Here is a 27,300-nt window from a genome sequence, read left to right on the forward strand (position 1 = left end):
GGGAGGAGAGGCCCTAGGTTGGGGCTGGGGTAGGGTCCTTCACAGAAAAAACCACAGGGTTGGAGAGTGGTTCAGACTGCCTGGAAGTCTAGCTGATGCCAAGGCCCATGCTTTCCTCCAGCCAACACTGCCTTCATCAAAGCTGTCTGCACTTCCTTCACTGGCAGGGAGGGACATCACCTTTCCTATTCCAGAGGGAGGCGCCCGGAGGAGCTGCCATGCCCTAGCCTAGAGAAGCAGGGTAGCTTGAGGAGACGAAAGTAGCTCTGGAGGGCATGAGAAATGGCATTCTTTATTCATAAATAGAAACATAAAATTATCAGAAATAGTTTACATGGCCAAAAAGGGACATCAAAAATAAAATGAAGCTGTCAAAAGCAAATCAAACAAACAAACAAAACAAGGAACAACCCAGAGAAAAATAACTATGTACATATTCTTCCAAATGCCGGTCTATCCAAAGCCAGCCTTGGCTGGAGGTTCCAGCTTTGTCTGCAGACTCAGCACAAGACTGATCACACAAGAAGCATCTGTTGTACAGAGTACACAGCCTCCTGCCATGGCAGCTCTGGCTTAGGAGAACTCAGGACCCACAGGAAAAGTCCTCTCACAAAGCTGCTGCTTCATCAGCAAGAGATGGTCCAGGCTGGGCCAGGACAAGAGCAGGACAGGGAGTAGAGGGTCAGCAAGTGTTTCTCAGGGGAGAGGTAACCCTCCCCAGTCCCTATGGAGCTCAGTGCCTATGGGGATCAGAGTGCACCCAGCAGGAGTTACCTGAATGACACAGCAGCCAGAAGACATACCTCCAGGGGTGTCCTGCCAGGGTCTGGTCATTGCAAGGCCTGGAGGCAGAGTCTCCTTTTGGGTGAGGAGGTACTGAATGCTGCTGTCTCTTTGCAGGCAGCCAGAGCATCTTCAGGCCAAGCATCCTTTGGAAGAGCAGAGCAGGTTGATCTGACTGAATAAGCAAACATGCCAGCAGGAGTATTCAGAGCGAAGGGCAACGAGCTCATGCTGGCTGGCCCTGGGCCAGGCCGTCTGCTCTGAAGCCCCACCATCTGATTTCCCAGTCCCTGCTCAGCCTCTTGTTCAGATCCTCCTTCAGGAGAGGCTGGGTTTGGCATGGCCTGGGAATAGTAATGATGTTTTTCCATAGGGAAGGGAAGAAAAACCACATGGCAGTAAGGTCTCTATGTTACAGAACACTGTTGCACTCTGGTGCCACTGTGGCCCACCCTGGGGTCTTCAGCAGGTGGCGGCCCAAGGGGGGCATCCTGGCCTTAGGCAGGGATGTGGAGTGCTTGGTATGGTCACATCATGGTGGAGCACAGATGTTGCCCCTCAGTGTCCTCCCCTGGGCTTATCACCCATCTCTTCTCAGCAAGGCAGGACAGGGCACAGGGTTTTTGGTTGCTCTTTGCGGGTGGGGAGTAGTGTATCTCCAACCTGGGGAGGGAACAGTAGCCCCTTTATCTCACAGCAGCCTCACTGGGAAAAATAATTCAAACAAGGCACAGGCTGGTGGAAATAGAGGGGGTGAGGGCTGTGTGTAGTGGTGCTGACGATACGGACTCCATCTTTGGCCCCCAGTCTTGCTTGTGTTTGCTGGATGACCTCTCCTGGGGCTGTGTTCTGGGCCTCTAGGAGGTTAGCATACATACATACTTTAGAAATGCCTTCCAAAGCTGGGCTTGGGGAAGGCTTGTTTGGGTCCCCCGTGAATCTGTTAGGACATAGTCTTCCCTCTTCCTGGGGCACAGGTGGTCCCACAGATCTAATTAAAGGTTAGCTGTCAATTAAGGGCATGCAAACCCTTTGATCTCACTATAACGCCCTTCTCTGTGTCCCACAGCTTTATAAAATCTGTGCACTAAGTTCCAGACTTTGTGGAGAATAAGTCATCTTCCACCCAATTCTCCCATCAGTAAATTACCCTGAATAAAAGTCTGTGCAGAATGTGTGGAGTCACCTCCTTTGTTTTCTGGTCTCAAACTGCCTTCTCTATTGAAAGAGAGTTTACTATCCCTCTCCCACCGTCTCACAGCATGGCACAGGGAGTGGGACATTTTTGACTTGAGGGTCTACATTGTGCCCAGTGGAGGGTACTCTCCTCCAGGCAGAAGGGGGGCATTCAACCTGTTCATTTCAGGTTTAAATCTGGCCTACGACTAAGACCAGTGGCTTGAAATTCCAGAAAAGCTCCTCTGTCACAGGCACAGCTTAACCCCAGGGGCCAGAAGGCAGAGCCCGAAGGCAGGGGGTGATGAGAAGCAGCTCCCACTCCCACTCTGGGTCCTGCAAGGACTGCGGTCGGAGAGGCAGAATCAGGGGTTTTGGTCTCAGACTGCTAAATACCCAGGCTCGCTCATCCCTCCTACCTCAGTGAAACCCCCTCAGCAAGCAGGCATGAAGCTCAGGAATCCACCAAGGCTTGGCTGTCCTAAGAAAGAACAACAGCTGTAGTTTGAGTCAAAAATAGAACATGGAACGGTTCTGGTTGCCTGCTAGATCTGGCTTGCTTCTGAAAAGATAAGAAAGAAAAAAAGAAGACCAAAAAAAATATATTTTTTTCTTTCTCTGAACTAAGCTACTGAGGAACTCCACCATTCTCTCCTCCCCCAGCTCTGCACATCTTCAGAAGAGAGACACCAGCCTCCCCCAGGCACTGGCCCATCCCCCCCAAAACTGAAGCTCCTGGATTCTTGATAATTGGTAGTTTCTGTGGGGCCCAGGTAGAAGGAGGCTAGCCAGTGGCCCTGGGGTAGTTCATAAGGCTGTATTTGTGTCTCTTCTCCCTGCCTGGGGCTCTGGGCCACCAAACTCTGGAGATTGTTCCTGACCTGAAAGGAGTCTTGTCTGACTTTAGGACTGGAAATACAAAGGGGAAAGGGTGTGCCCATAAACTGAGCCACAGGCAAAGGAGGGAAATGTCAGATCATTCCTGCACCATTTTAGTTGTATATAGGTTATTTTGGATCAAGCAAAGGCTGGATTCTTGAGAAGAAAATAAGTTCAGAGTAGGCACTGGCCAATTTAAACCGAGTGGGGAAACCCCTACCTCTAGCCCCATGAGGAGAGATCTGGAGGCTCTCCCAGGGACATTTGGAAAGCCATACCTTCCCTATGTCACAGTGCATTCAATCCTCCCCACCATAGGGCCTCAGTGTCTATGGCTTTAAAAAGAGTGGTCACTGAGGTCAAAGGTTACCAGCTGTCCAAAGACTGCTTACCTCCAGTTAGCAGGGCACAGGCGGGTCTGACCCTTACTACCTGGCTTTTTCCTCTGACTCCCTCTGGGCTTTGTTGAGTCTAGACATTCCTGGGATGCCCCAGATTTCCCCTTCTTTTTGTGGCTTTCCAGGGTTGGGATAGCTCTGATGTTGCTAAGCCAGGTCCTCCATACCAAGATCCAACCCCTACAGCTCTGAGACCAAAGAAAAACAGCTCAGGTTATGACCGGGTCAAGTGCCAAGGTTTATGATCACAAATGGCTTCTTTCTACTCTCAAGTCATCCCAATGTGTCCAGGGACAAAAAAGTGGTTGTGGGAAGAGAGAGAGGGGAGCTTCTGTCCTGGGGTGGCCATCGGCCAATACAGCAGTTACCACCTGGGTGAGGGTCCGAGTATTTTTGAACAAAAGGCAAGGTTTAGAGATCTCTTAACCAAATGATGGAGATCCTTGGATCCATTTCTTAAGGAAGCTGGAGGTCTAGTGGGTTGCAGGGATGGTAAATGCTGGAATGTGGGCAAGGATTGGAAAGGTTATGTAGCAGTCCTCCTCTCCCCTCTCCCGGATAATCCTAGGTCTGTGCCCTGGAGAAGGCCTCTCACAGAGGCCTGAGTTACTACTGAGCAGGGGAGTAGAGAGAGGAGCCCTCCTTGACAGGCTCTGTACCCCTGCATCCCAGTGTCAGATCCCTGGCTCTCCCTCTCCCAGCAGGCCCCTCAGATCTCAGTGGCTATGATGTCCTCATAGGGGATATCGGCCCCTTCAAGGTCAATTTCAAAGGGCTCCCCTGCACTGTCCCCACGGGCCAGTTGCTGCAGAGCCTTCTCCAGGCGCTGGTTCCGCTGGTACATGGCTAGGTAGCTCTGCTGTAATTGCTTCTGGTACTGGATCACCTTCTCTTTCTCCTCCTTCCACACCAGGCGCTCATGCTGGAAGCCTGACGACATCTGGTCGTGGCCTTGCCGCTCCTCCTTCAGCTCCGCACGCAGCCGCTCCAACTCCCGCTGCAGGGTGGGGATGTCCTCAGAGAACGTAGTGCCTAGCCCAGGCCCTAGTCCTGGCCCCAAAGACACAGCCTCTCGCTGCAGGGCAGCCTGGGCCCGGAGCTCCAGAAGCTCCTGCTCCAGCAGGTTCACCTTCTCTCGAAGAAGCTCAGACTCATTTTTCTTGCGCTGTAGCTCATTCTCACAGACCTCTAGCTCTAGGCCCTTGGTACGCAGAGAACTCTCCAAATCCTGAGTCTTCAGCTCCATGCCCTCCAGTTTGCTCCGTGTGTCCTTCAGCTGTGCCTTCAGACTGAGAATCTCACTAGTCTTGGCATTGATCTCTGTCTGGGAATCCTTCAGCTGCTGTTTCAGGAGAGAGATCTCCCCTGACTTCTGGCACACCTGCCAAGGGTTGGGTTGGGGAGAAGAGAAAGTGTTAAGATGTAGGAGGTCCTTACCTGGGGCAAATAACATCTTAACTGCCTGAGGAATTAGGCTGGTCCTGACACAGTCTCAAGAGCATGATGGTCTGGGTGACCCATGAAGGCTGCGCCCTCTCTGCACTTCCTTTCATTCTGTGGCCTGACTTGATCTGTCCACATGCAGCCCCAATCCCAAATCACAGTCTAAATCTGAATCTGTACCCAAAGATTTACTATTTACTATGTGTAAATCCGTGATCACTACTGGTAGCTCCATCTTCCACACTCAACATCAATGATATTGATTTGATGTCTGCCAAACTTCTATCATTCATGCTTGTGCCCATATCCTCTGACCTCACCCCTGTGCACACCCAGCTGCCCTCCCTTCCTACTGGGATAAAGACTGTCTTCAATCATTAACCGCTGCACTCCAATGACTAGCAATGTGCCTGGCTCAGAGTGTCAAATTCAGATCTGCCAAACAGAGAGCTACTATGTTCTCCCCTGGCCCCACCTCTCCACTCTTCCCATTCTTATTTCTTTTCTGAAGTTGGCCAAGAGCAGCAGAAAAAACCAAAAGCACTGATTCAGATCCATGAGTCTCCAGGGTCTTGGCCATTTGTGGTCATAGGTGGCTCAAAAGATTGGGACCAGTTTGGTTGGCTGTATCCCAAGAGTGATTTTTCTCCTGCCGGCCTGGGGGAAAGCTGGACAGACTGAGGGTCATGTCCTGGGCCTCTACAAAATGGATTCTTTGATCAGACCAGAAGTCACCCTAATTTCTCCTCACTTCACTCACAGTAGTAACCCCCAACCCCTTGTTCTCATGTACCATTTAGGAAGCAATGCTGAACTCCACCGACAATGCTTGTGTGGGACCAAGAAGGCCTTTCTAAGACTAAGCCTATATTTGCTTCATGGAGGGAACAACATAGAGTCATGGTTGAGGCATGGGCCTGCCTTTGAATCCTGGCTGGATCACGTATGTGATCCTGGTGACACACTACTTCAGTGTTGTGGCACTGTGGAGTAGTGATTAAAAATGTGAACTCTGGAGCCAAAGTGTTAAGATCAAATCCTGGCACTGATACATGTTATGTGGTGACCATCGGCAAGTGATTTAACCAGCTATTTGCTACTAGAACTTCTATGTACCTCAGTTTCCTTAACTAAATTAAGGATTAGTAACAGTACCTACTTCATAGGCTTATATAAGAACTAAGGGAGACTAGGGCTTGGCACTTAAACACTTGATAGTTATTATTATTCTAACTATGTTTGTAATATATTATCTGTTATTGTATTGATTGTTTTGCTATACAGTCTGACTGGACAATCTGGGAATGAGGTCACAGCAATGCCCAGCTTAGTTGGGGAACTGGGCAAATAAGGATGACTGCCTAGCGCCAGGACTAGTTTCTATCTCTGAGATGCCCCAAATGTCCTGAGCCCTGGCTGAAAAACAAGGGCTCGGGTGGGGTCTGCTGTCCCAGCATCAATGGGAAAGAAAAAAGGCACTGTTCCCACTGCCAGCATCCTTTCCTCTTTAGGAGACCTGGCAAACACAAGTGATTTTCCCTTCTCACCTGTCCAGTCCCCCATTCATCTCTGCCACAGAAGGGATCCTTTTCCTCTGAGGGAATCCATCCCTGATGACTCTTGTCATTCTAATTTCTAGAGTAAGTACAGAAAGCTCCAGTGCATGTAGGTAGCTGGACCTGGGGGTGGTGCTGCTCTAACCAGACACAATGCCTCCTCAGTTCCTTTCCAGGGTAGGAGTCTTTGGGGAGAGTGACAGAGTAGCTATGCCTACAGCCCTACCTTCCCACCCCACTCCCACCACCTTGAGAGGTCCCTCAGGTGAGGAAAGCTACTGTCTGGAGAGCAGGATGTAGAGGTTAAGGAGGCTTTCCAGCAAAGCCTCATTTCTAGGTGTTGTGTGCCCTTCTCTTGTACTTTTATGTTTCCACTGCAGCCCACCAAATCAAAGCCCCACCTACACTTCTGTGAGGAATGAGCCACTCAGTCAGTGATACCTGCCATAAGTGAGGTCACTCTTACCAGTGGATGAGGTCCTTTCTCTCAAAAATAACTAATACCATGCTCTCTTGTGGTCTCTTGAACCAGTGTGAACTCAGATTCGAGCATGACTTATGCTTCTTTTGAGCCTCCTGCAAGATGAAGTGGGTCAGCCCTCAGATTGCCCCACGAGGCCTCTGTTCTCCTGGTTCCAGCTTCTCAGTCAATGACTCTTAGAAAATTCAATTCCAGAGGCCATGAGGCCCTGGGGTAGGAGAGAGTAGGAAACTAACACTAATTGTATTCCCCAACATGGTTTATCATGGAGCTCCTTCTTTAGGTCGCAAGGCTGGCACTTTGGCTCACTTTGCTTAGGCAGCCTGTGTTCAAACACTATGGGCTAGGACCGGGAGAAACAGGGACTGGCAGCAAACAGCTGACCCAAGCCTACAGGGTAAAGCCTCACCTCCCACTGGGTCTCTTCCAGTGCGGGGGCGAAGCTGGTCTTCTCCTTCTCGTAGGACCTGAGCTTGGTCTCCAGCAGGTCCTGCTCCTTCATGAGGCTCTCAAGTTCCTGCCGGAGCTGCCGCTTCTCCTGCTGGAGCTGGAGCACCTGGAGGTGCAGCACCTGCTGCGTGCGCTGGCTCTTCTGGGAGGCCTGCTTCAACTTGCTGCTGCACTTCTGGTCCAGGCCCTCCAGCTCCTCCTTGCAGCGCCACTGCCGCTCTTCATAGGCCTGGCTGGAGGCCAGCTCCTTCTCCTCAAGGCTGCGCTGCAGCTTCTGGAGCTCACCTTCTCTCTCCAGCAGCTTCTGCTCAAGCTCCTGGATGGTGCATTCGTCTGTGGAGATGGGGGAACGGACACATGAGGAACTTTTGTCCGCCTTGCTTGGGTGGGCCAGCTTGCTACCCCCATCAGAGAAAGACAAAGCCTTCAGGCTCATCATGTTGCTGTCCTGGAGGATGATGCCCTGGGTGATATTGTGGGCTGAGCCTCCAAAACGGCTGGTGGGCCCCACTGGTGTAACCAGTGGGTCCAACTGGTAGCTGCTGCTGGTGCTGTGTGTGGGCAGGCTGGACATGGAGTTCCGGCCGGAGTCAGACAGTGCCCCAGAGCACAGGCTGGGCTTTGGCTCCTGTTCCTTGGGCCTGTCTGGAGGGGCAGGGTGCAGCTGGTGGCTGGAGCTCTCAGGGGATGAGTGGAGGATGGCTCCTGACCGCGGCAGCACAGGCTTGAACGCTGTGGGCCTCACTGCACCCTTCTCTGAGCCCTGGTGAGGAAAACAACCATATTGATCCCATGTCTCCCTTCAACTCCCCTCTCAACTTTCCCTCCCTTGCCTAGGTATGTGTGCCAGCCACATAGCATCCTTCTTGGTCCTAGCCATAGGCAACCTTGCCTGTTGCTATGAAGCAGCTAAATATGGTGAATCCTTCTCAAGGAGGATAAATTCCTTTGTGCGTAGGGGATATCCTTAAGGATTACTGAGGTACTTGGCTTTATAAATTGCCAGCCTGTCATGAGCTTGTCCCAGCCCTCCTGAGAAAATGAACAACATATTTAGGTTCACTTGCTGAGATCCCTGGGCCAGGACTCTGGCTCTGGGTCTCTGTGTGGTGTAAGGTGTGAGCATTGGGCTGGATGAACAAGGTGTCCCTGTGGAGGTCAGGCCCTTCTTCACCTTCACTGCCCCTTCCAGTAGGCCGGGAGTGAGAAAACTGGCTGTGACCAGTATCAAAAGGCTGGGGGAAATCACTTGAAATAACAATACTTTTCTGAAAACTGTCATTTTCATTGGGAGAGTAGACTACAGTCTACAAGCCCTTTCATTTGAAAAACATAAAGCTTGATGCAAACTAGGGGGGTCTTTTCCTAGTATATCAAAGCCATGGACTGATCCCCCCAGGTGGGGGCAGAGGATTAACTAGGAAAATTGTTTTCAGGTCCACTGGTGGGACCCATGAAAGTCTAAAATGGCATAAGGGCCAGATTTCTGAGTATGTAGGGCTCTTTTAACCTCATCCTTGCTAACCCGATGATAACAAATTTGGCTTTTTTCCAGCCAAAGACACTTCCAAGGCCCAGCTTGAGTGAGGAGCTGCTGCACCACAGGAGGAGTGAGTGAGGGAAAGGCCCATCTCCAGGAGTGTGCTAGCAGCTTCTCTGCAACCTCTCTCCAAGTGGATTCTCCATCCGCTCTTCCAGATATAACAGAACACCCTCCTCTTGCCATGCACTTGAAAATGCTGCTGTTGGTCCTGTTTTGACAACCAGTTGCATTCTAGTAGAGCTCAAAAAGGCTTTCATTTCTCCTTTTTGCTTAGGGCTTACCCCTTGGGTACTCTCCCAGATTAGGGGATTGGCCAGGGCTTCAATTCCCTCATCCAGCCTTTGATCTCTGTGGTGTAACTGAGCACTTCTGTCCTTACCACCCCTGCTCTCGCCTCTTGGAGGCCGAAATGTTAGTATCATCACCTCCGTTTCCCTCCCTGCCTCCATTCTCTTCATTCTCATTTGGCTCTCTATTGGTTTTCCCACCCACCCACCCTTTCCAGAGACCCTTGCTTACCATTTCTAGCTGATTGGAGAAGGGCATAAGCTTGGGTGGGGTGGATGGGCCAAACTCCACCCCAGCCTGGCCGCCTATGTCCCCACTAGACAGTGCAGTGTAATCTGGGTGGTGGGAGCCCCGGGCTTTCTGGCTGACCTTGATGTAGAAGAAGTCTTCGCTCTTTCCCATTTTTGAGCTGGACTTGCCATGGCCTGAATCCTGGGAGAAACCAAATCTCAGCAGCCCATCTGAATACCGATTGAGCTTCTTGAGATGGGAAGACTTGCCCAACTTGTATCGTGAAGCCCGGCAATGCTTGCCATGGAAGCTGTGGCCAGAGATGAGGCTACTGACACTACCCATGGTGACTTGGGGCCAAGGATAGATGGGGTAGGATGGGGATCTGGTGTGGCTGTGGCAGCAAAGGGCAGTCCTGGTAACACGAAGAAACTGTGGTCATAGCAGAAGCCTCACAGAGCCTGGGAGAGCTGTACACCTGGAAGGGGACAGAAGGCAAAAGTCAGCTTGAGATGGGCCAGTCATTCCACAGTCCTCGATGGTGATGTGGAGGAGTTGGTTCTGACTGCTAGGTCTGAGTAGTAGAGAAATGTATGCTTCTTCTAATGAAAGCCTCTAATGAAAGTTCAGGGCTGACTGTTAACTCTTTGTTCCTTCTCCCTTTGTCTGCTAAGTCCACAAACATTCACTGACACCCTCCTTTGGGATGGCCTTCCTCTAAGTCGTGGGATATTCTCTAGTGACTAACATGGCTACAGTCCCTGCATTTGGGTTGTGTTCAGTATCATGTGGACAGACTATCAACAAATCCGTGTCTACTATCCTTAGTGTTATACATGCTATGGGGGAAAATGAAGCAGACTGAGTAGCATAGAATTCTGGGAGGTGGTTATTTTTCACAGGCAGCACAAAGGAGGCCTCGCTGTTATGGTATCATTTGAAGAAACCTCAAGAAAATGAGTGAGCAAGCCAGGTGGAAATCTGGGGGAGGAGAGAAGATGCTCAGAAACCCCAAGAACAAAAGCCTTAAGTTCCTCTGGTGGTCTGTGCTTGGCATATATGAGACCAGTCAGGAGACAAGTCTGGCTGCAGAATAGAATATGCCCCTGGCTGGGACATAGGACAGGCAGAAGTTAAAACTAGCAGGTACCAGGAAACATAGGGCCTGGATGGACACAGGGCTGGGATTTAACTCTGGTTGAGATAAGGAGCCCCTGCATGGCTTTAAGCAGCTGATTACTTGATCTGGCTTGGGCTGCAGAGAGTCACTCTGGCTGCAGGTTAGAAAAATGGCTGCTGATAGGCTTGGATGGAAGGGGCGTCAGATACGTTAGGTGAGTGGCTAACATGGATGTGTCAGGGTGGTAGCAGTGGCTTGCATTTTAGATGTAATTTTAAAGTCCAGATGACAGGATTAGCTACAGGACTGGATGCAGGGAATGAGAGAAAGAGAGGAGTCAAGGACGACCTCGATATTTTTATCCAAGCAACAAGAGGACATAAGTTGTCATTTATTGAGATACAAAGGACCACGAAAAGAGCCAGTTTAGGATGAGGTGGGGTGGAAAATAAGAGCTTGGTTTAAGACATTAAGTTTGCAGAGTCTCTTAGGCATCCAAGGAGTGCTGTAGAGTAGGCAGTAGGATGGGTGGAGAGATGCAGATTTCCATGTAAAAGCTGTTTATTATAGAAACCAGCTATGCAAGTAGGTGACATAACTACAGAAGTGAAGGCAGGAAGGTAAGAGAAGTCAGAGGACTGGTTCATGGAGGTCAGGAGGTGAGGAGGAATGAGGCAGAGAAACTGAGAAGGCTCTGATTGATGGAGGAAAACTAAGAAAGAAACTGTTCCATAAGGATGGTGTCAAGTGCTACTGCTGCTAACTGAGAGTTGGTCAGTGGGTCTGGCCATGTGGAGGTAGGATGTCAATGACCTTCACAAGAGCAGTTTGGGTGGAGGGCTGGAAACAAAGGCCTGACTGAAGAGGATTCAGAAGAGAAAGAAAAGGGAAATAATTGTACCCCCAAATGTTAAGTTTAAAATTTTTTTAAAAAGTAATAGGAATGCACAATTCAGGAATTGTACTACTGGGTATTTTCACTAAAAATACAACAACACTAATTCAAAAGGATACATGTACCCTATGTTTATTGCAACATTTTTTACAATAGCCAAATTATGGAAGCAGCCCAAGGGGGATGGATGGATAAAGAAAATGTGAAAAACACTGTGTATACACACACACACGTACATACATATGATGGACTCAGCCGTAAAACACAATGAAATCTTTCCATTTGCAATGACAGGGATGGAGCTATAGAGTATTATGCTAAGTGAAATAAGTCAGGCAGAGAAAGACAAATAGCATATGATTTCACTCATAAAAGATGATGTAGGGGCACTTGGGTGGCTCAGTGGGTTAAACTTCTACCTTTAGCTCAGGTCATGATCTCAGGGTCCTGGGATCGAGCCCCACATTGGGCTCTCTCTGCTCTGCAGGGAGCCTGCTTTCCCTCTCTCTCTGCCTGCCTCTCTGCCTACTTGTGATCTCTGTCTGTCAAATAAATAAATAAAATCTTTAAAAAAAAAGATGATGCATGTAAGTGTTAAATTACGACTGTACGTTATACTGGAATTAGAATTTTAAAAGTTAAAGAAAAGTAATAGGAATGCATTTTATAACCAATGCTGAAAGTAACAACAACCTTGCCAGTCACCACACAGAGGAATATATTGGGATGTCAACATCAGCACATTTGCAAATTTGGACAAATTGCTAAGCATAGGTCACATGACTTTCAAAGCTGGGAAAATCTGTGTTGTCATGCATTGTGAAGGAGTATTTCTTAGACAAAAGATAGATGATGGGGGAACTATAAGTTTAATAGAATAGGAAGTGCAGAAGAAATCTTGCATTCTTTTTTAAATTTTTTTTTTTTTAAAGATTTTATCTGTTCATTTGACAGAGATCACAAGTAGGCAGAGGCAGGCAGGGAGAAAGTAGGAAGCTCCCTGCCGAGCAGAGAGCCCGATGTGGGGCTCCATCTCAGGACCCTGGAATCAGGACCTGAGCCGAAGGCAGAGGCTTTAGCCCACTGAGCCACCCAGGTGCCCCGAAACCTTGCATTCTTTATTCTGCTCTAATTTAAACCCTTAATCCTAAATTGTGAAAGAAGTCCCAGGTGGGTTATAGAGCACTATATGTGCATAGTGGAAGACAGGACTCTTCAGAAGCTGAATAAGAAAGCCTGAATTCAAACTTGCATTCTTAGCCTGAACTGTAAAGTGGTTATGTTATAAGTGCATTCTATATTCCATTAGTAGAGACACAACACAACAACATATCAGGCGTAAATGCAATGTATGTTTTCTTTGAAATGCTTTTATTAAATTGATGGTCTCTTAGAATTAAAGAAACACAGTTATGCCTACCTCATAGGATTAATAAGAGAAGTTTATGAGACACCGAAATAAGCTAATAGGACTGGTACATTTGCTAAATGCCCAGTATATAATAGGCACCCCATAACTGGCAGGCATTTTCTGTGGTATCTATCATTGTTTTCTGCAGCATTCATCATCCTTCTGTTATCCTCAATGCCTCACCTCATTTTCCAGAAATAGTGCCCTCCATTCCATTGGGATGCAACTTCCTGCATCCCAATCTCCAGTGACATTACTGAGAAGTACAGAACTCCTCTGGTAATTTACCAGTTGACAATGACAAAATGTGTTTTCACCCCCACATCAGCCATCTCTTGCTTAGCTGGGCCTTCAGATCCTAAGAAGCAAAAATTCTACTGTTGTCCATATGCAGGAAGGTGTTAGGGCTCCTGTCCTGGATAGCAAAGTAATTTTCCAGGCATTGGGAAGAGAAAGACTAGAGGAGAAGTCAGGGTCCATGGCCTCTAGCCATAGCCTTATTTCCCTTTTGGGAAGATGACAATAATGTTTTAGGAAGAGGTAAGCTTCTTGGTTCACATAAGCAGCAATGTGAATGACCTGTGATGCATGAATACTGTGGTACACCCTAGAGGATTGAAAGGAGTTAGACAAATGATGCCAAGGAGTGCAGGAGAGGAGTGGGTGCAGGATGGTGACCTCTGAGTGCATTCCTGTCCCACAGACCCATTTGTAAAATATTGAAATACCATAAAAATAATCTAAGTAACCTGTGCAGAATTGACAATTGTTAAAATGTTACTTGTTTCAGAAATAAAACATCTCAAAGGTAAAATCCGCATTACTTCTTCTCTCTCCTTTCCCCCATATCTCTTTCACTGGGAGAATCCCTATCGTAGATTTCCTGTGTACCTTTTTTTAAATCACATAAAGAATACCCATGTATCTTTTTTTACCTTATATAAATGGTATCCTGCTGTATGTATAATTCTGCAACCTTGATTATTTTATTCAACATGATATATCTGGGACCAGTTCATGTTCCTTCTTTTACATGCTGTGCAGTAATCCCACCACATTCATTCATTGCGCTTTACTCAGATGTTTCCATTTTGTTGCTAAAACCCTCTTGTATATAACTACTTCTCCACATGGGTGGGAAGCTTTCTAGGATTTATTTTCTTTGAGTCTTAGATGTCTAATTTTTAGGAGAGGTGACATCTGAGATTCTTATTGGTCAGTACGTAATCACAAGAGGGCAGCAAGAGTGAGGCAGTGACCCCAATTTACACTTCACCATATTACTCTGGGGTGAGGAAGTGGCACATTGCTGATATTAAGAGGGTGCCACTCGCAGAGCAGAGGTGAGAGGCAGCATCCCTGTGATGGGAGAGGGCAGTAAAGGAGTTTTGACCAAACAGAGAGATCATCCTGCTGCAGGTAATAGAGTCTGGACAATGAGGACAGCATCTTCCACGGTCAAAGTGTCAGAATGTTAGAGATAGCAGGACCTCAGAGATCCTTTACCCCAACTCCTTTACTACACAGAGGCTACAGGGAGTCCTGGACTCAAAATTCCCATTTTACCAATGGGATACGACCAACTGGGTTCCAGTTTCCAGATTGGGGGAGGGGCTGTATATAGGCCGCATGTGTAAAGAGGGGCTGTGGGCAGTGTGTGTGTGTGTGTGTGTGTGTGTGTTTGTGTGTGTGTGTGTGTGTGTGTGTGTGTGTGTGTAAGGCTGCCTGATACAAATGAGATTCCATCCTGTGGGCTGACAGTACTGTACCATTCAGAGGATCACTCAGTCGGCATAGTGACTGAGAAGGCAGAGGTCACTGGAGGCTCTGCATGGGCCCCAGCCACAGATGGGGAGCTGACCTGCCTCCAGGAATGGCTGGTGTTTGCTGGGCTGGGGTCAGAGATCTGATTGCAACTGCCTCCTTCCTTCTGGTGGGATGTCACCAGTCTAGGATAACTTTGAATCTTAGCCATGGGAACCACATCTGTGCATCCTCATGTTTCGTTCTGTCTGTGGAAGCTGGAGAACTTCACACTGTTAATAATTTACATTGTTTCTTGAGAATGGACCACATGTCAAGCAACATGTTGGGTGCTGAGAAGAAGAGGGGCAAGGCCTCTCACAAGGAATTTGATTTGGCAGTGAAACTGTAGCTTCTTTTCAAAGGAAGAATATGGCCCTCTTCCAGGCCTGGCTAGTGTGGCCCTAGGGAAGACCTGAAGACCACAAGAAGCCTCTCTGCTGGGCCCACAGTTGCTACTCAGTGCTTGGCTCAGTAAGCACTCAACCTTCAAGGCCTACTGACAGCTCTTACACTATTGAATCTTTCAGGGATGAATGGTTATCTTTCCAATTATCTTTAAACTTCTTGAAAGCAGGATAGGCTGAAGCTTCTTTGTATCCTACATAGTATTGAGCACAGTGGTAAGAACACAGTAGGTGCTCAATACATGATTTTAATAAAATCAACTCACAGGGAACACAGGGATTTACTGAGCAAGCTTGTGGAAAGGAAGGCGAGGCACAGGGAGAATTTATGACTTAAACTGAGATCCCACAACAGGTAGATAGGAAACCAAGTCTTCAAAACTAGAATCCAAATCAAGTTTCAATCCAAATTTCCATCTTTTAGACTTTGAGTCAACAGGTCACTTGGGGCAAAGTAAGTTTACCCTCTCCTTCATTTCCCAGTCCTGTTCCAAGTTTTTGGCCAAGACAAAGAAATACAAGGCAGTGTCTGTTTTTAAGGATCTGGTTGAGAAACGAGACAAGTACACCTAAATAAAGAGCTTAAAAAGCAGCACTGGTTTAACTGAAAATACAGAAGGGACTGGCAGGAGTTTGCTGAATTGGAGCCAGCTCTCTCTACCCTCAGTACATGAGTACTCCTTAATATTCATTCTTTTGTATGGAAGTGAGGTAAAAGTTCTCACTGTATTGTCTGACTATCACAGACTGCAGGTTTGTGTCCCTCATAAAAATGACATATTGAGGGGCACCTGGGTGGCTCAGTGGATTAAGCCTCTGCCTTCAGCTCAGGTCATGATCTCAGGGTCCTGGGATCGAGTCCCACAACAGGCTCTCTGCTCAGCAGGGAGCCTGCTTCCCCCGCTTCTCTCTGCCTGCTTCTCTGCCTACTTGTGATCTGTCAAATAAATAAAATCTTAAAAAAAAATGACATATTGAAACCATAACTCCCAATGCAACTAATAGTACTAGGAGGTAATTAAATTTCAATTAGCATGAGGATAGGGCCCTTATGGCGGGATTGGTGCCCTCACAAGAAAAGACCAGAGACCTTGTTCTGCTCATTTGTTCTTATTCTCTCTCTCCCTTTCTCTTCCTGCCAAGTGAGAATACAACAAGAAGGTGACCAAGGAGTCAGAAAATCTGCCAGTGCCTTGATCCTAGACTTCTAGTCCCCAGAACCATGGAAGATAAATGCCTGTTGTTAAGCCCCCCAGTGTGTGGTATTTTATTATAGCAGCCTGAGCTAAGACACCACCCCCCAACACACACACATATACCCACACCAGATACCCTGGCAGAAGATGCTGTCTGGGCTGTCAGGTTACCCCTTTCTGGCATTGTCTTCATAGTCTTCCCTCCTGCTTCTCTGTCTGCATGGTGTTGATAGCCCCAAAATGCAGAGAACTGCTGTTCTCGGGGAGAGTTCTATAATGGAAAGATTCTTGGGGGGAAGTCAAGAAAGTTGAGTTCTAGTTCTCTAATTCTGCCTCACCCCAGCTCTGAGATAAACAAGCAGTTCACTTTCTGGACCTACCGGCTAGAACTTCTTTGCTCATTTAAGCAAAGTCCTCAAAGACAGGACTTGTGCTTGCACAGTTGTGTGTCCACAGGAGGAATCATCAAACACCATTCAATTAGGTACGTTCTACCTGCATTATCGCATTAGGACTTCAGCAAAAGATCACAGATTGATGGATCTGTTTTGTCATCTGACATGAGATTTAACTTTCCGGCATCTCTATTTCCTTATATGTCAGATGAGCACAGCTGATACCTAACTCACAGAGCAGGCATTCACAGGATTAAATGAAATCACATATTTGATAATGCTTGGCCCAGAAAGAAGAATGGTACATAGGGGATGAATTTAAACCAGTGCTTGTGAAATTACAAGTCAGTATGAAAAGATGCTAGAACCAGAGCCTCTCATGTCTTGAAGTTAAAAGAGCATGTCTTTACCTATAAATACAAAGAACAAACTGAGGTTTGCCAGAGGGGAATGGGGGTGGGCAAAATGGATGAAGCAGAGCAGGTGATACAGGCTTCTAGTCATGGAATGAGTAAGTCATGGGAATAAAAGGCATAGCATAAGGAATATGGTGAATGATATTGTAATAGCAGTGTATGGTGACAGATGGTAGCTATACTTGTGGTGAGTATAGATAAACTTGTCAAATCACTGTATTATACAACTAAAACTAATGTGACATTGTGTGTGAGCTACATTTAAAAAAAAAAAAAAAGCAGGTCTTTAGGGAAAGATAACCACCCCTACTCCCACTACCACTTCCTGTGGCTGACATGGCTAGATTCATGGGGACTTGCCACAGCCAGACCTGCCTCTCTGCCTCCAAGAGGGCAGCTGGGGCTTACAGAGATGTGAGAGCAGCTCTGTGGCATCTGCCAGCTGGGACAGGAGGGGGTGGGGGCTGTGGGTTGGCTGGTGGGTGGGCCCCTAGCAAGCTCCCCAGCAGAGGTCTCTCTGGAATTAAAATGGGACAGGTGCCCAGAGTTAACAGATTCCCTGTTCAAGATGACTTTCCCCCTGACCCTCTGCTAACCCACCTCCACCCACAGTATATTGACTGATTCAGCTTTTCTTATCTAGAATTCCAGTGTTTGTATTCCTGTTCTTGACCTCTCCTCCCATTTACTGCTCTGGATGAGGGTCCAGGGCTGGGACCAGCGCTAGGGCAGGTTAATCATCTCAGCTCAGTCTGCAAGTCCCCAAAATTTGGTTGGCTAATGCCTGGTTTGGTTCCGCGTGCAAAGATCAGTACATATTTTCTGAGTAAACTGGTGAATGAAAAGGAGGCGAGAATGGAGGAGGAAGCGGTGGAGGAGTGTGGGCAGCATGAGTTGTGGCTGAGGTCTGAGGGGGAGCACGTGGCCTGAGGGTTGGGAGCAGAAGCCCGTGCAGCTCTCAATTAAGTGCACTTGGGTCTGTGAAAAGGCAGAAAATGAAAGGGAAATCACTGGCAGGCTGAGTCATTCCATTGGGGTGAACAATCGGAAGCAATTCTGCTTCCCACTGCTCAGGAGGAATCAAAAGCCATTCTGCCTGGCAGCCTTTTGTGTGCAGGTCGTCAGCTTTCAGCTGTGGCAGAGCCTTCCTCCATTCCGGTGGGCAGCTTGTGATGATTGACATTTCTCCTCAGGAACATGATTACCCACCGATCCCAACCTGCCCTTCTCTCTTCCAAAAATAAAGCCACAGTTACATGCAAAACTCATGCAAATTTAACCCTGCTGCTTTTAGTGCAGCAGCTGCTCCCCTGTGAGAAAGCAGAAGGCAAGCCTCATCCACATTCATCACTCAGGTGCCAGTAGACACAAGGGTCCCTGTGAGCAGGGCAGCACCCAGTGAAGAGAGCCACTTCCCCTGGTGAAGGGGGTAGCATCCAAAGAAAACAGTGACTCTGATCTTAAATGAGAGAGTGAGTGGGATATCCAGATGAGGTCTGGGAAAATTGCTGGGCTCCTTCCCATCTCATCTGGTCAGACATAAGGAACCCAGGACCCTTAGGACTTTGGAGGCCAGAATGCAGGGGTCAGATAGCCCCCCTTCCTGCCAAACCCTTACCATCCTAGAGTACATACTGAGTAGGGCACCTCCTGGAAAGGTGGATTTGAAGATAGGTCTGCATCTAAGTGACTGATGGTCAGAACCAATAAGGTCTTAGACAGTGATTGAAACAAGTTTTTACATTTGCCATCTTTGTGGCTGCCTAAAGTATTGTGGGGCCAAATTTAGGTTCAGTAGGAAAGAATCTGTAATAAATAAGCAATGTGGGCCATGGTCTGGGAAAGGGGGGTGATGACACACTATTAGCTACATGACAGCCCTGGTCCAGGTACCAAAGTTGGCACCTGATTAGCCTTTGACAAATTAGACAACCTAGCATCTTGATTTGGATGGGAGAGTCTTCAACTTCCCTGAGGATTTTTGACTCTGTGGAATGCTGTTGTGGCTACACCTCACCAAAAATCTGATTCTTCCTTCACCTATCCCCAGCTCCATACTGTGGTTCTCTTCACTCTCCAGAGCAGGTTCCTTGGTCAGAGAAAAATATGACAGGTGAGCTACCTCCATTGCATCCCAGGAGCCTGGGGGAGGGAAAGGGCCACCTGACAGTGAGATGATTTTGAGGATCACTGAGACAAACATCTAATTACCTATTCATGAAACCCCTCTTAAGGGGCCTGAAGCCCCAGGGCAAGCAGGATGAAAAAACACTTGGTACCAAATCATAAATAGAACAGTAGAAGGGAAAAAGCTTTTAAAGCCCTGGGGTACTGCTTCAGTGTTCCACAGTAAGAGGCTACTGATACCCAAAGAGTTTGGGTTATTTGTCCAAAGCAAGGTAGGAGCAGAGCTGAGGCTAGACACTTGGCTTCCTGGTTCCCTAGTTGGTGTTCTTCTCACTTACATATTTGTTAAACAGGAGAAAAGAAAGGGCTGGAGTGGAATTATTCTATGCTGAGAGATACTCCTTAAAAATCCTCAGATCAAAAGTGTCAGACAAAAGATGAAATCAAGCCCCCATGCCATATGCCATATACCAGCAACCTGTGACTTCATGGGTCATCACCAGCTGTAAACAGAAGATGAACCCGGGTTATAAGTAGTACCTTTCCACAGAAAATCAGTGGAAAACTGGAGCTCCTGAGTTTGCTTGGTGTGAGGGTGTGAAAAGGTACAAAAGGTAGCAAGACAGAATAGAAAGAAGCAGGCAGAGTACTAGCCTTTTTCACCTACAAGACCCCTGGGAAAGAGCACCAATTGGGAAATTGAATAGGAGGACCTTATAGCAGAAGGCAATGACTCTTAAAGAATATAGGGAATTGTGAGAGGAGGATGGAGGATGGATGAAGTGGGGGGAGAATGTGCTTGTCCTAAAGAAGCTCCCCTTCCCTTTTCCCCTCATCTCTACCACAGACTGGCTTTTATATCCAATGAGTATATCCAATATATACAAACGTGTTCTGGGGGGCAGGGAAGATATCTGGAAGGTTTGGTACTCAGAAAGGGATTGGAATTAGGAAAGCCCTGGTGGAGGGCCAAGCTCAGATTCCTGACTGTGGACACTGGAAATGACCTAGAGTGGCTTGAAGAGTTCAGCCTGGTCCCTTAACAACTGTGGCTTTTGGGATTTGGAGTTATCTCTGTGCTTTTGAGTGTGTTTGTATGTGCTTAAAGGCATAGTCTATCTGTTAGGATCCATATGCACAACATGAGAATCCTGTGACCATTCCTGATGAGTCTCCACATATCTGGAGTTAATGTTCTCTCAGTACCATTGGGTGTGTTTGGTTGGGGAATTTTGATTTTGTCACCTCTACCCTGACTTCTCAACCTCCCTGCTTTCTATTCCAGAGTGTGTTCCTGTCAGTGAACTTGAAACCTCACATCTTGCAAAGGAGCCTCTGGTGAGCTTAAGGCAATCCTTCTGCCCTCCTGGAGTTTGATGTCACTGGTCCTGAGAGTGAGATAATTAACCTCTCTCCAAAGCCCAAGGATCCTCTAAGGTTGGCCCATGACTGTTCCTAAGTCCCTCATTACTCTCCTCATCACCTCTGTGATACCTTCTAGTAAGTGTTACACATTAAAGAGACTCTGAAGTGCTGTATGGAGATGCTGGGAATCGAGAGTTATTACAGCTTTGCTCCTGTCCCTCCTTCCCTGTCATGCTCCAGTGATGCTGAATGGCTTATGCTTCCCCAACTTGCCAGCCAGTGCCTTTCCACACACACTTTTCTTTGCCAGGAATGACCTCCCTGACCTTGGCTACATCACAGGGAAAGGTAGACAAGCACCTCTTCCTCCCATGGCCTTCCTTGGCTATGTCATAAGGAAGCAATGCCAGTCTTATTCCCTACTAGGAAATCAAATCCAAAACCACAAATGTCCATTCCCTGCACTCTAGGGGAGCGGAGGGTTGGGCACATGGCAACTCCTCTTGGGGGACTTAGAACAGAAGTTGAGACCTAGGGGGTCTTATAGAACCCAGCACAACATCTCCTATGCTGTGTCCCTTCACTATTTTGACCTGGAAAAGCACACTGGGTCATCTATTTCCTCAGTGCCTTTGTGGACAATAACCATACCTACTTCATCCAATATCTTTGAGGATTAAATGAAAAATGCAAGTAGAACACTTAGACACAGCACCCCGCTTATCATAAGCTCAACAACTGTCAACTATCATTTGATATCCCAAATCCTATTTATCTTTTGAGCCCCACCTCAAATGTTGCCTCCTCTGTGGAGTTTCTCACATAAATTTGAGGTAGTGAATGTCTAGATCCTCTTTGGCAGCGATACTCAAATTGTGGCCCTCATACCACCAGCAACAGCTTCATCAGGAGCCTTGTCAGAAATCCACATTCTCAAACCATCCCAACGCTGATTTCTGGGGACCAAAAATCCGTGTTTTAATGGCCTTTCAGAGGAAATGGAAATTTGAGAACTGTTATGATATTTTCTTTGTATTCTATCATTGTATTAATCATAGTCTGACCTGAACTATCACTGTAAGCTCTTTAAGGGTAGGGACCTTGTTTTATATTCTGAGGAAATGCTGGGTAAATCCTTGTGAATTTGAGTTAGGTGAGCATTTTAATTAGATTTCAACTGAATAATTTCTAACTCCCCATTTCTCCCAAACCGTCTCCTGATCCCCTCAACCTTTCCATCCACGCAAGGCCCTGAGGAAAATCTTAGTTGCCTTCAGTAAGAGAAGATTATCTTCTTTCCTTCATTCCAGCCTTCCTCCTTTCCTTTCTCTCCCACTTCCATCTTCCCAATTCAGGGCTTATGAAATGAACAGAGAGATTTCTGGAGTGTCAGAAAGAGCCAGATATTAAAAAGTTTGGGTCAGGAGTATAAAATATTGTCCCTGCCCCAGTAAAGTTGCAAAAGCTTTAAAAACCTTTTAGGTGCTTCTCAGATCAAGCTAATCTCTCAAAATGCAAAACCAGGGCAAAGAAGTCTGGTCCAAACCCCCTTATACACAGAGTCCTTCAAGGACACCTGAACAACTTGCTTACTATAACCTTTTATATTATAGTCAGGTAGAAGAGAGCAGAAGGTATGAGAACTCCCATTAATACCTACCCCATCCAGCCATACTGGCTATAGGACTCCCATTCTCTGCCCTGGGGGTAATATAACTAGAAGACGGGGTGACTGTAGCCAATGAGATACATATGTTGCATAAACATGTTATTTAGCCAACCTGCCAGCCAGACTTGGTTATCGCTGTGTCCAAGTAAAGCCACTGATTTGCAAACATAAGCTTTCCAGTGAACACAGAAGCTATAAACAGAGCACAGGCTATAGTAGGGTGACCATATAATTTGGACACTTTTAAAAGTGAAAGGAGACACTAGTATCTCCTTTACACCAGGACAACAGACATAAACTGGGGCATATGGTCACCTTATGTATCAGCCATTATTTATTCCCATGAGGGCCAGGCCATGGATGAGGATGTCAGGAAGGGCATCTTTAGGTTCCCATCCTCTCCTCTCAGCCACTAAGTGTTCACTGATTATAAGAAACAAGGAATAGGGGCTCCTGTGTAGCTCAGTCCTTAAGCATCTGCCTTCGGCTCAGGTCATGATCCCTGGGTCCCGGGATCGAGCCCCATGTTAGGCTCTCTGCTCACTGGGAAGCCTGCTTCTCCCTCTCCCAATCCCCCTGCTTGTGTTCCCTCTCTCACTGTCTCTCTCCATCAAAAAAACAAGTAAAGTCTTTAAAAAAAAAAAAAAAAAAGAAGAAGAAGAAACAAGAAACAGGAAGAAACTAGGAAATAACTAAGGGACACAGGTGATTTACCTATAGTGATACATGGGTTGTATGAGAACTTACAGGTTCATCACCTTTGCAATGGGTTCTTTTTTTTTTTTTTTTAAATTAGCCAACTTATGGCATATCATTAGTTTTAGATGTAGTTTTTAATAATTTATCAGTTTCATATAACACCCAGTACTCATCACATCATGTGCCTTTATTAATGTCCTCACGAAATTACCCCATCCCCCCACCTCCCCTCCAGCAATTCTATTTCCTATAGTTAAGAATCTCTCATGGTTTTTCTCCTTCTCTGATGACTTCCCATTCAGTTTTCCCACCCTTCCCCGATGATCCTCTATGCTGTTTCCTATATTGCACATATAAATGAAATCATGTAATTATTTTTCTCTGATTGACTTATTTCACTCAACATAATACCCTCCAGTTCCATCCAAATCAATATAAATGTTAAGCATTCATCCTATCTGATGGCTGAGTCCATCGTGTATATACATACCACATCTTTATCCATTCACTTGTCGATGGACATCTCAGCTCTTTCCAAAATTTGGCTATTGTGGACATTGCTGCTATGAATATTGGGATTCAAGTGCCCCTTTGGATCATCACATTTATATCTTTGGGGTAAATCTATAGTAGTGCAATTGCTGGGTCATAGGGTAAGATCTATTTTTAACTTCTTGAGAAACCTCCATGCTGTTTTCCAGAATGGCTGTACCAGCTTGCATTTCCACCAACAGTGTAAGAGGGTTTCCCTTTCTCCATGTCCTTGCTAACATTTGTTGTTTCCTGTCTTGTTAATTTTAGCCATTCTAACTGTTATGAAGAGGTATCTCATTGTGGTTTTGATTTGTATTTCCCTGATGCCAAGAGATATGGAGCATTTTTTTCATGTGTCTGTTGACTATATGTCTTCTTTGGAGAAATAACTGTTGTCTTGGGTTCATATTTCATCTGTGCTCACCACAACCCTGGACAGGTATTATAAGAAGAGTTCCAGGGGTCACAGCTAGAACCCAGGACTAGATACTAGAACCCAGGACTCTGGTTCAAAGGCCAGAGCTTGACTATTGCCTCATACAGCCTAGGCATGGGGCAAGAACGGTAAAAGCAGGATTGAAATGCATGGTGGGGCAGGCACAGCTAAGTGTCACCTCCCAGTCAGGTGTCAGCAGTAACTTGGATAGGTAGAGAGATCTGCCACTGTGGAGGTGAGCTGCTGGGAGTATCATTGCCTTTGTCTGATATTCACAAGTATTTGGAGAGCATTTACTATGTGTACTCACTATCAGGACTCTATACAGTAGTGAGCAGAACAAACATAAAATACAGAAATACAAAAAACATGTAATATAGAAAATGATAGATCTAGCTTACATTCAAAGTCCTGTACAATCTAACCTCAATCTGCCTTCTCACTTCATATCTTACAATCACAAGCTTCACCAGCTAAGCACTCTTTTTGACTGGCCCCAGTACTCAGGGTCATGGACACTCAGAGTTGCATCTGACATCTAGAGTGACCTCCTTCCTAACACCTTTGACAGCTCCCAGGGACCCATCTAGTCTTTCCCCTTTTCCATGCCTTTGTTTGTGCTGCTTCCTCCCATATGAGGCACAATGCTTATCTGCCTTTACTGGATCCAGCCCTCCCTGCCATCTTCTACTCTGCACTGTGTTTTCCTGAGTAGTGATTTTGTCAACTAAATTGATAAACTCTTTCTGAGCCTGGATTCTAGTGTCTACACCAAAGAATAAAGATCTCTTAGCAAGCTCAGGCTTTTACTGCTGCCTTTTGTATTTCTCAAGTCACATCTATTAAGCCTTCAACGTGTAAGCCCTGTACCACCTCTGCATCTTACTCCTTGAAGGCAACTTCATCTCTACACTACACAGATAAGTAGAAGCACTGGGAGCAAACTCCCTCAATTCCCTGAACCCATAAGCTCACTTACATTTGAAGTGATTCTTGCCTCCTTTGTGCCTGTCACAATGGAATGTCTTCACACAGGCTAATCCTTCTAGCCATGGCATGATTCCATCATCTCCAACCTTCTCAGGGGTCTGGCACTAACAGTTATGTTCTATTCCTTCTATTTCTCCAAGTTCTGGCTTTCTATTACTCCATCTCATGAGCACTTACACATGTAGAAGTCTGCCAACTCAAAAGCAGCAGAGCAGCTCCTAAACATCATCCCCTCACCCCCCACCCCACGAATTACTGCCTTTCCTCCTGGTCACAAACAAGCTTCTTGAAAGAGAAGACCATACTCACTATTGCCATTTGCTCATTTCCTATTTGTCCTCTGTCTACCAAAGCCTGGTCTCTGTCCCTGATAATCCACAAGAGATGCTCTCCAGGGATGGTGGTAAATCCAACCCAACTTTCTAACAGTTGGTAAATCCAACTTTTTAACAGTTACAAACAGTTCTGATCTCTCAGTCACTCCATGTTTCTTTGTTCAGGTTTTTTCCCCCAGTCCATTCCTTTTGAGATACTCTTTCCTTGGCTTATATGATACTGTGATCTCTTGGCTTTCCCTTTGGCATCTCTCTCTCTCTCTCTCTCTCTCTGTCACTCTTCCCTCTTCTGATCTGAAAGACTGGTGTTCTTCAGGTTTCCATCCTGGACCCTATCTTCTGCTCCTGGTTTGTCCATCCTTTCTGATGGCTAAAGCTGCATCCACATAATAATGGTTTTTGTATCTGTGTCCATAGCCATAGACAAGCCTCTCTTCTGAGCTCCTGACTTCAATATCCAACTACTTGTCAGCCATCTTCACTGGGATGGGCCACCACATCTCAAAGTCAACATATGCAAAATGAAATTCACCATTCTCTCTCCTGTTACCCACCTTCCTCAAGTCCCTCTTTCTAGGTTCCTTATCTTGGAGAACAGTACAACTGTGACCAAGCCAGAAATCTGACCCTGAGAAACTTGATCAAGCCCAAAACCCTTTGCTCCTTCTTCTCACACCTATAACTAACCAATTACCAACTCCTGTCTTCTTAGTGATTTTCCTGAAAACCAGTATTTCCTTCCAATTCTACTGCCCTTAGTCTAAGTTTCTATCATACTTCCCTTGGCATATCAACAGGCCTGTTATTTGCTCTTTTCCAGCCTCTCCCAAGGCTTCTCTATTGCCCAAGGAACAAAATGAGAATTTCTTACCATGGCAGAGAAGGCCTTCATGATTAGAACTGTTTATCTTTGTATCTCCATATTATATGGCACTGCTGCCTTCCCTCCCTTGACCCTTCCCTCCATCCATTTTGACTGACTTGAGATATGTAGTATGAGATGTGTAGTATTCTTCCGCAGGTTTTCCATGCTGCTCCCTAGGCCTAAGTTCCTGAGACTTTCCTGAGACAGGGGTTCCACTGGAGGCCTTCCTATGTCTTTAACACACCCTCTGCTTGTTCTTCTAACAGGGTTAATTACACTGTAATTCAGGTCCTCTGTATTCACACCTCTTTCTCAATAAATCACAAGGCTTTTATATACTGTTCTCCCAGCCCAGGGCTCAATATGTATTTGTTGAATAAATGGATAAGCATGTGCTTAAAAATTATATTCTAAAAAAAAAATCATATTCTATGTTATGGTTTGTGGGTTCCACAAGCTATCCTTTCCAAGTTGGAACACCAGAAAACACTACACAGTGGGAGTTTACAAACGTTTTCATCCCTAACTGCCACCCTCAGAACACACAAGGTAGCCTGGAACACAGTTATGACAATTTTGGTTCCATCATGCTTTATAGAAGAAAGCTTCTCTGTGTAGCACTAGTGCCTGAGTGGTGTCCTATCTGAGTATCTGGTGCCCATCTGCAGGTGTGTTGGAATTCGCAAGTTTGTATGTTGGACTTCCTTGCAGGGTAAGAGTACAGTTGAATGACACAACCTGATGGAGCTGAGTGTGCACTAGATTCAACATCTCTATGGGTGCTGTGATTTTCTAGGTCATCTATACTCTGAGTTCCATTCTGTGAAGAGACCAGTTGTGCCAGGACTGTGGAAATTCCTAGGATAGTAGACTGTAGTACTAAAACAAGGAATGTCTCAGTAAAACCCAGATGGGTTGGTGGCCTTATCTAGTCAAGAAATTGGGATTAGCACAAAAAAAGACTGAATTAGTCCTCAATAACACCTTGACCTGGCCCTTGACTCCTCCTTGGGCAGCTCCCTGGGCTGACTCAACAGAAAATAAAGAAAGAATGGCTGGATGTGTTTCAAATGGTTTACCACTCAGGTCTTGGGATTGTGGAGGGAAGTGTCTGTCAGGCTACAGTGCAGGGCAAAGAACAGTGTGGAGGAGAGGTGAGTTAATTTGCAAGGAGAGAGGGAAGAAATGGAAGAATTCATCCTATCTGTTAGCTCCCATCTCCAAACCTCCTCAATTCCCTGCTTTCAAGCAGACCCAGAGAGAGGAGAACAGGAAGTGGAGCAAGGGCCTGAACCGGAGGAGGAGGTCTAAGTGGATGTGGGAGGGGAGGGATCCACAGGGGTGAAGGGAAACCAGGAGGGAGGGGAAGAGAATGGACCAGTGAGGAAGAAGGAGGAAACAGGGAAAGT

The 27,300-nt window shown here is 46.5% G+C and overlaps 1 protein-coding gene across 2 annotated transcripts in view; it reads right to left on the reverse strand.

Moving 5' to 3' along the window:
• Positions 1 to 272: 272 nt before the first annotated feature.
• Positions 273 to 27,300, reverse strand: part of LZTS1 (leucine zipper tumor suppressor 1) — a 49,499-nt gene continuing 22,471 nt past the window's right edge. Inside the window, exons 1-4 of one of the 2 annotated variants that reach the window (XR_009398880.1) lie at positions 9,229 to 9,594; positions 7,126 to 7,929; positions 2,379 to 4,617; positions 273 to 929 (exon numbers count right to left, since the gene is read on the reverse strand). Coding sequence is in view for 1 of the 2 variants with exons in the window: in XM_059371280.1 (XP_059227263.1) it covers positions 3,946 to 4,617; positions 7,126 to 7,929; positions 9,229 to 9,573 (1,821 nt within the window). In the remaining variant the exon portion in view is untranslated. Of the gene's footprint in view, positions 4,618 to 7,125; positions 7,930 to 9,228; positions 9,707 to 27,300 lie in introns of those variants that run through there. The other variant, XM_059371280.1, reaches the window with a different exon arrangement.

The sequence above is a fragment of the Mustela nigripes genome, chromosome 1, assembly GCF_022355385.1.
Source record: "Mustela nigripes isolate SB6536 chromosome 1, MUSNIG.SB6536, whole genome shotgun sequence".
Classification (NCBI taxonomy): domain Eukaryota; kingdom Metazoa; phylum Chordata; class Mammalia; order Carnivora; family Mustelidae; genus Mustela; species Mustela nigripes.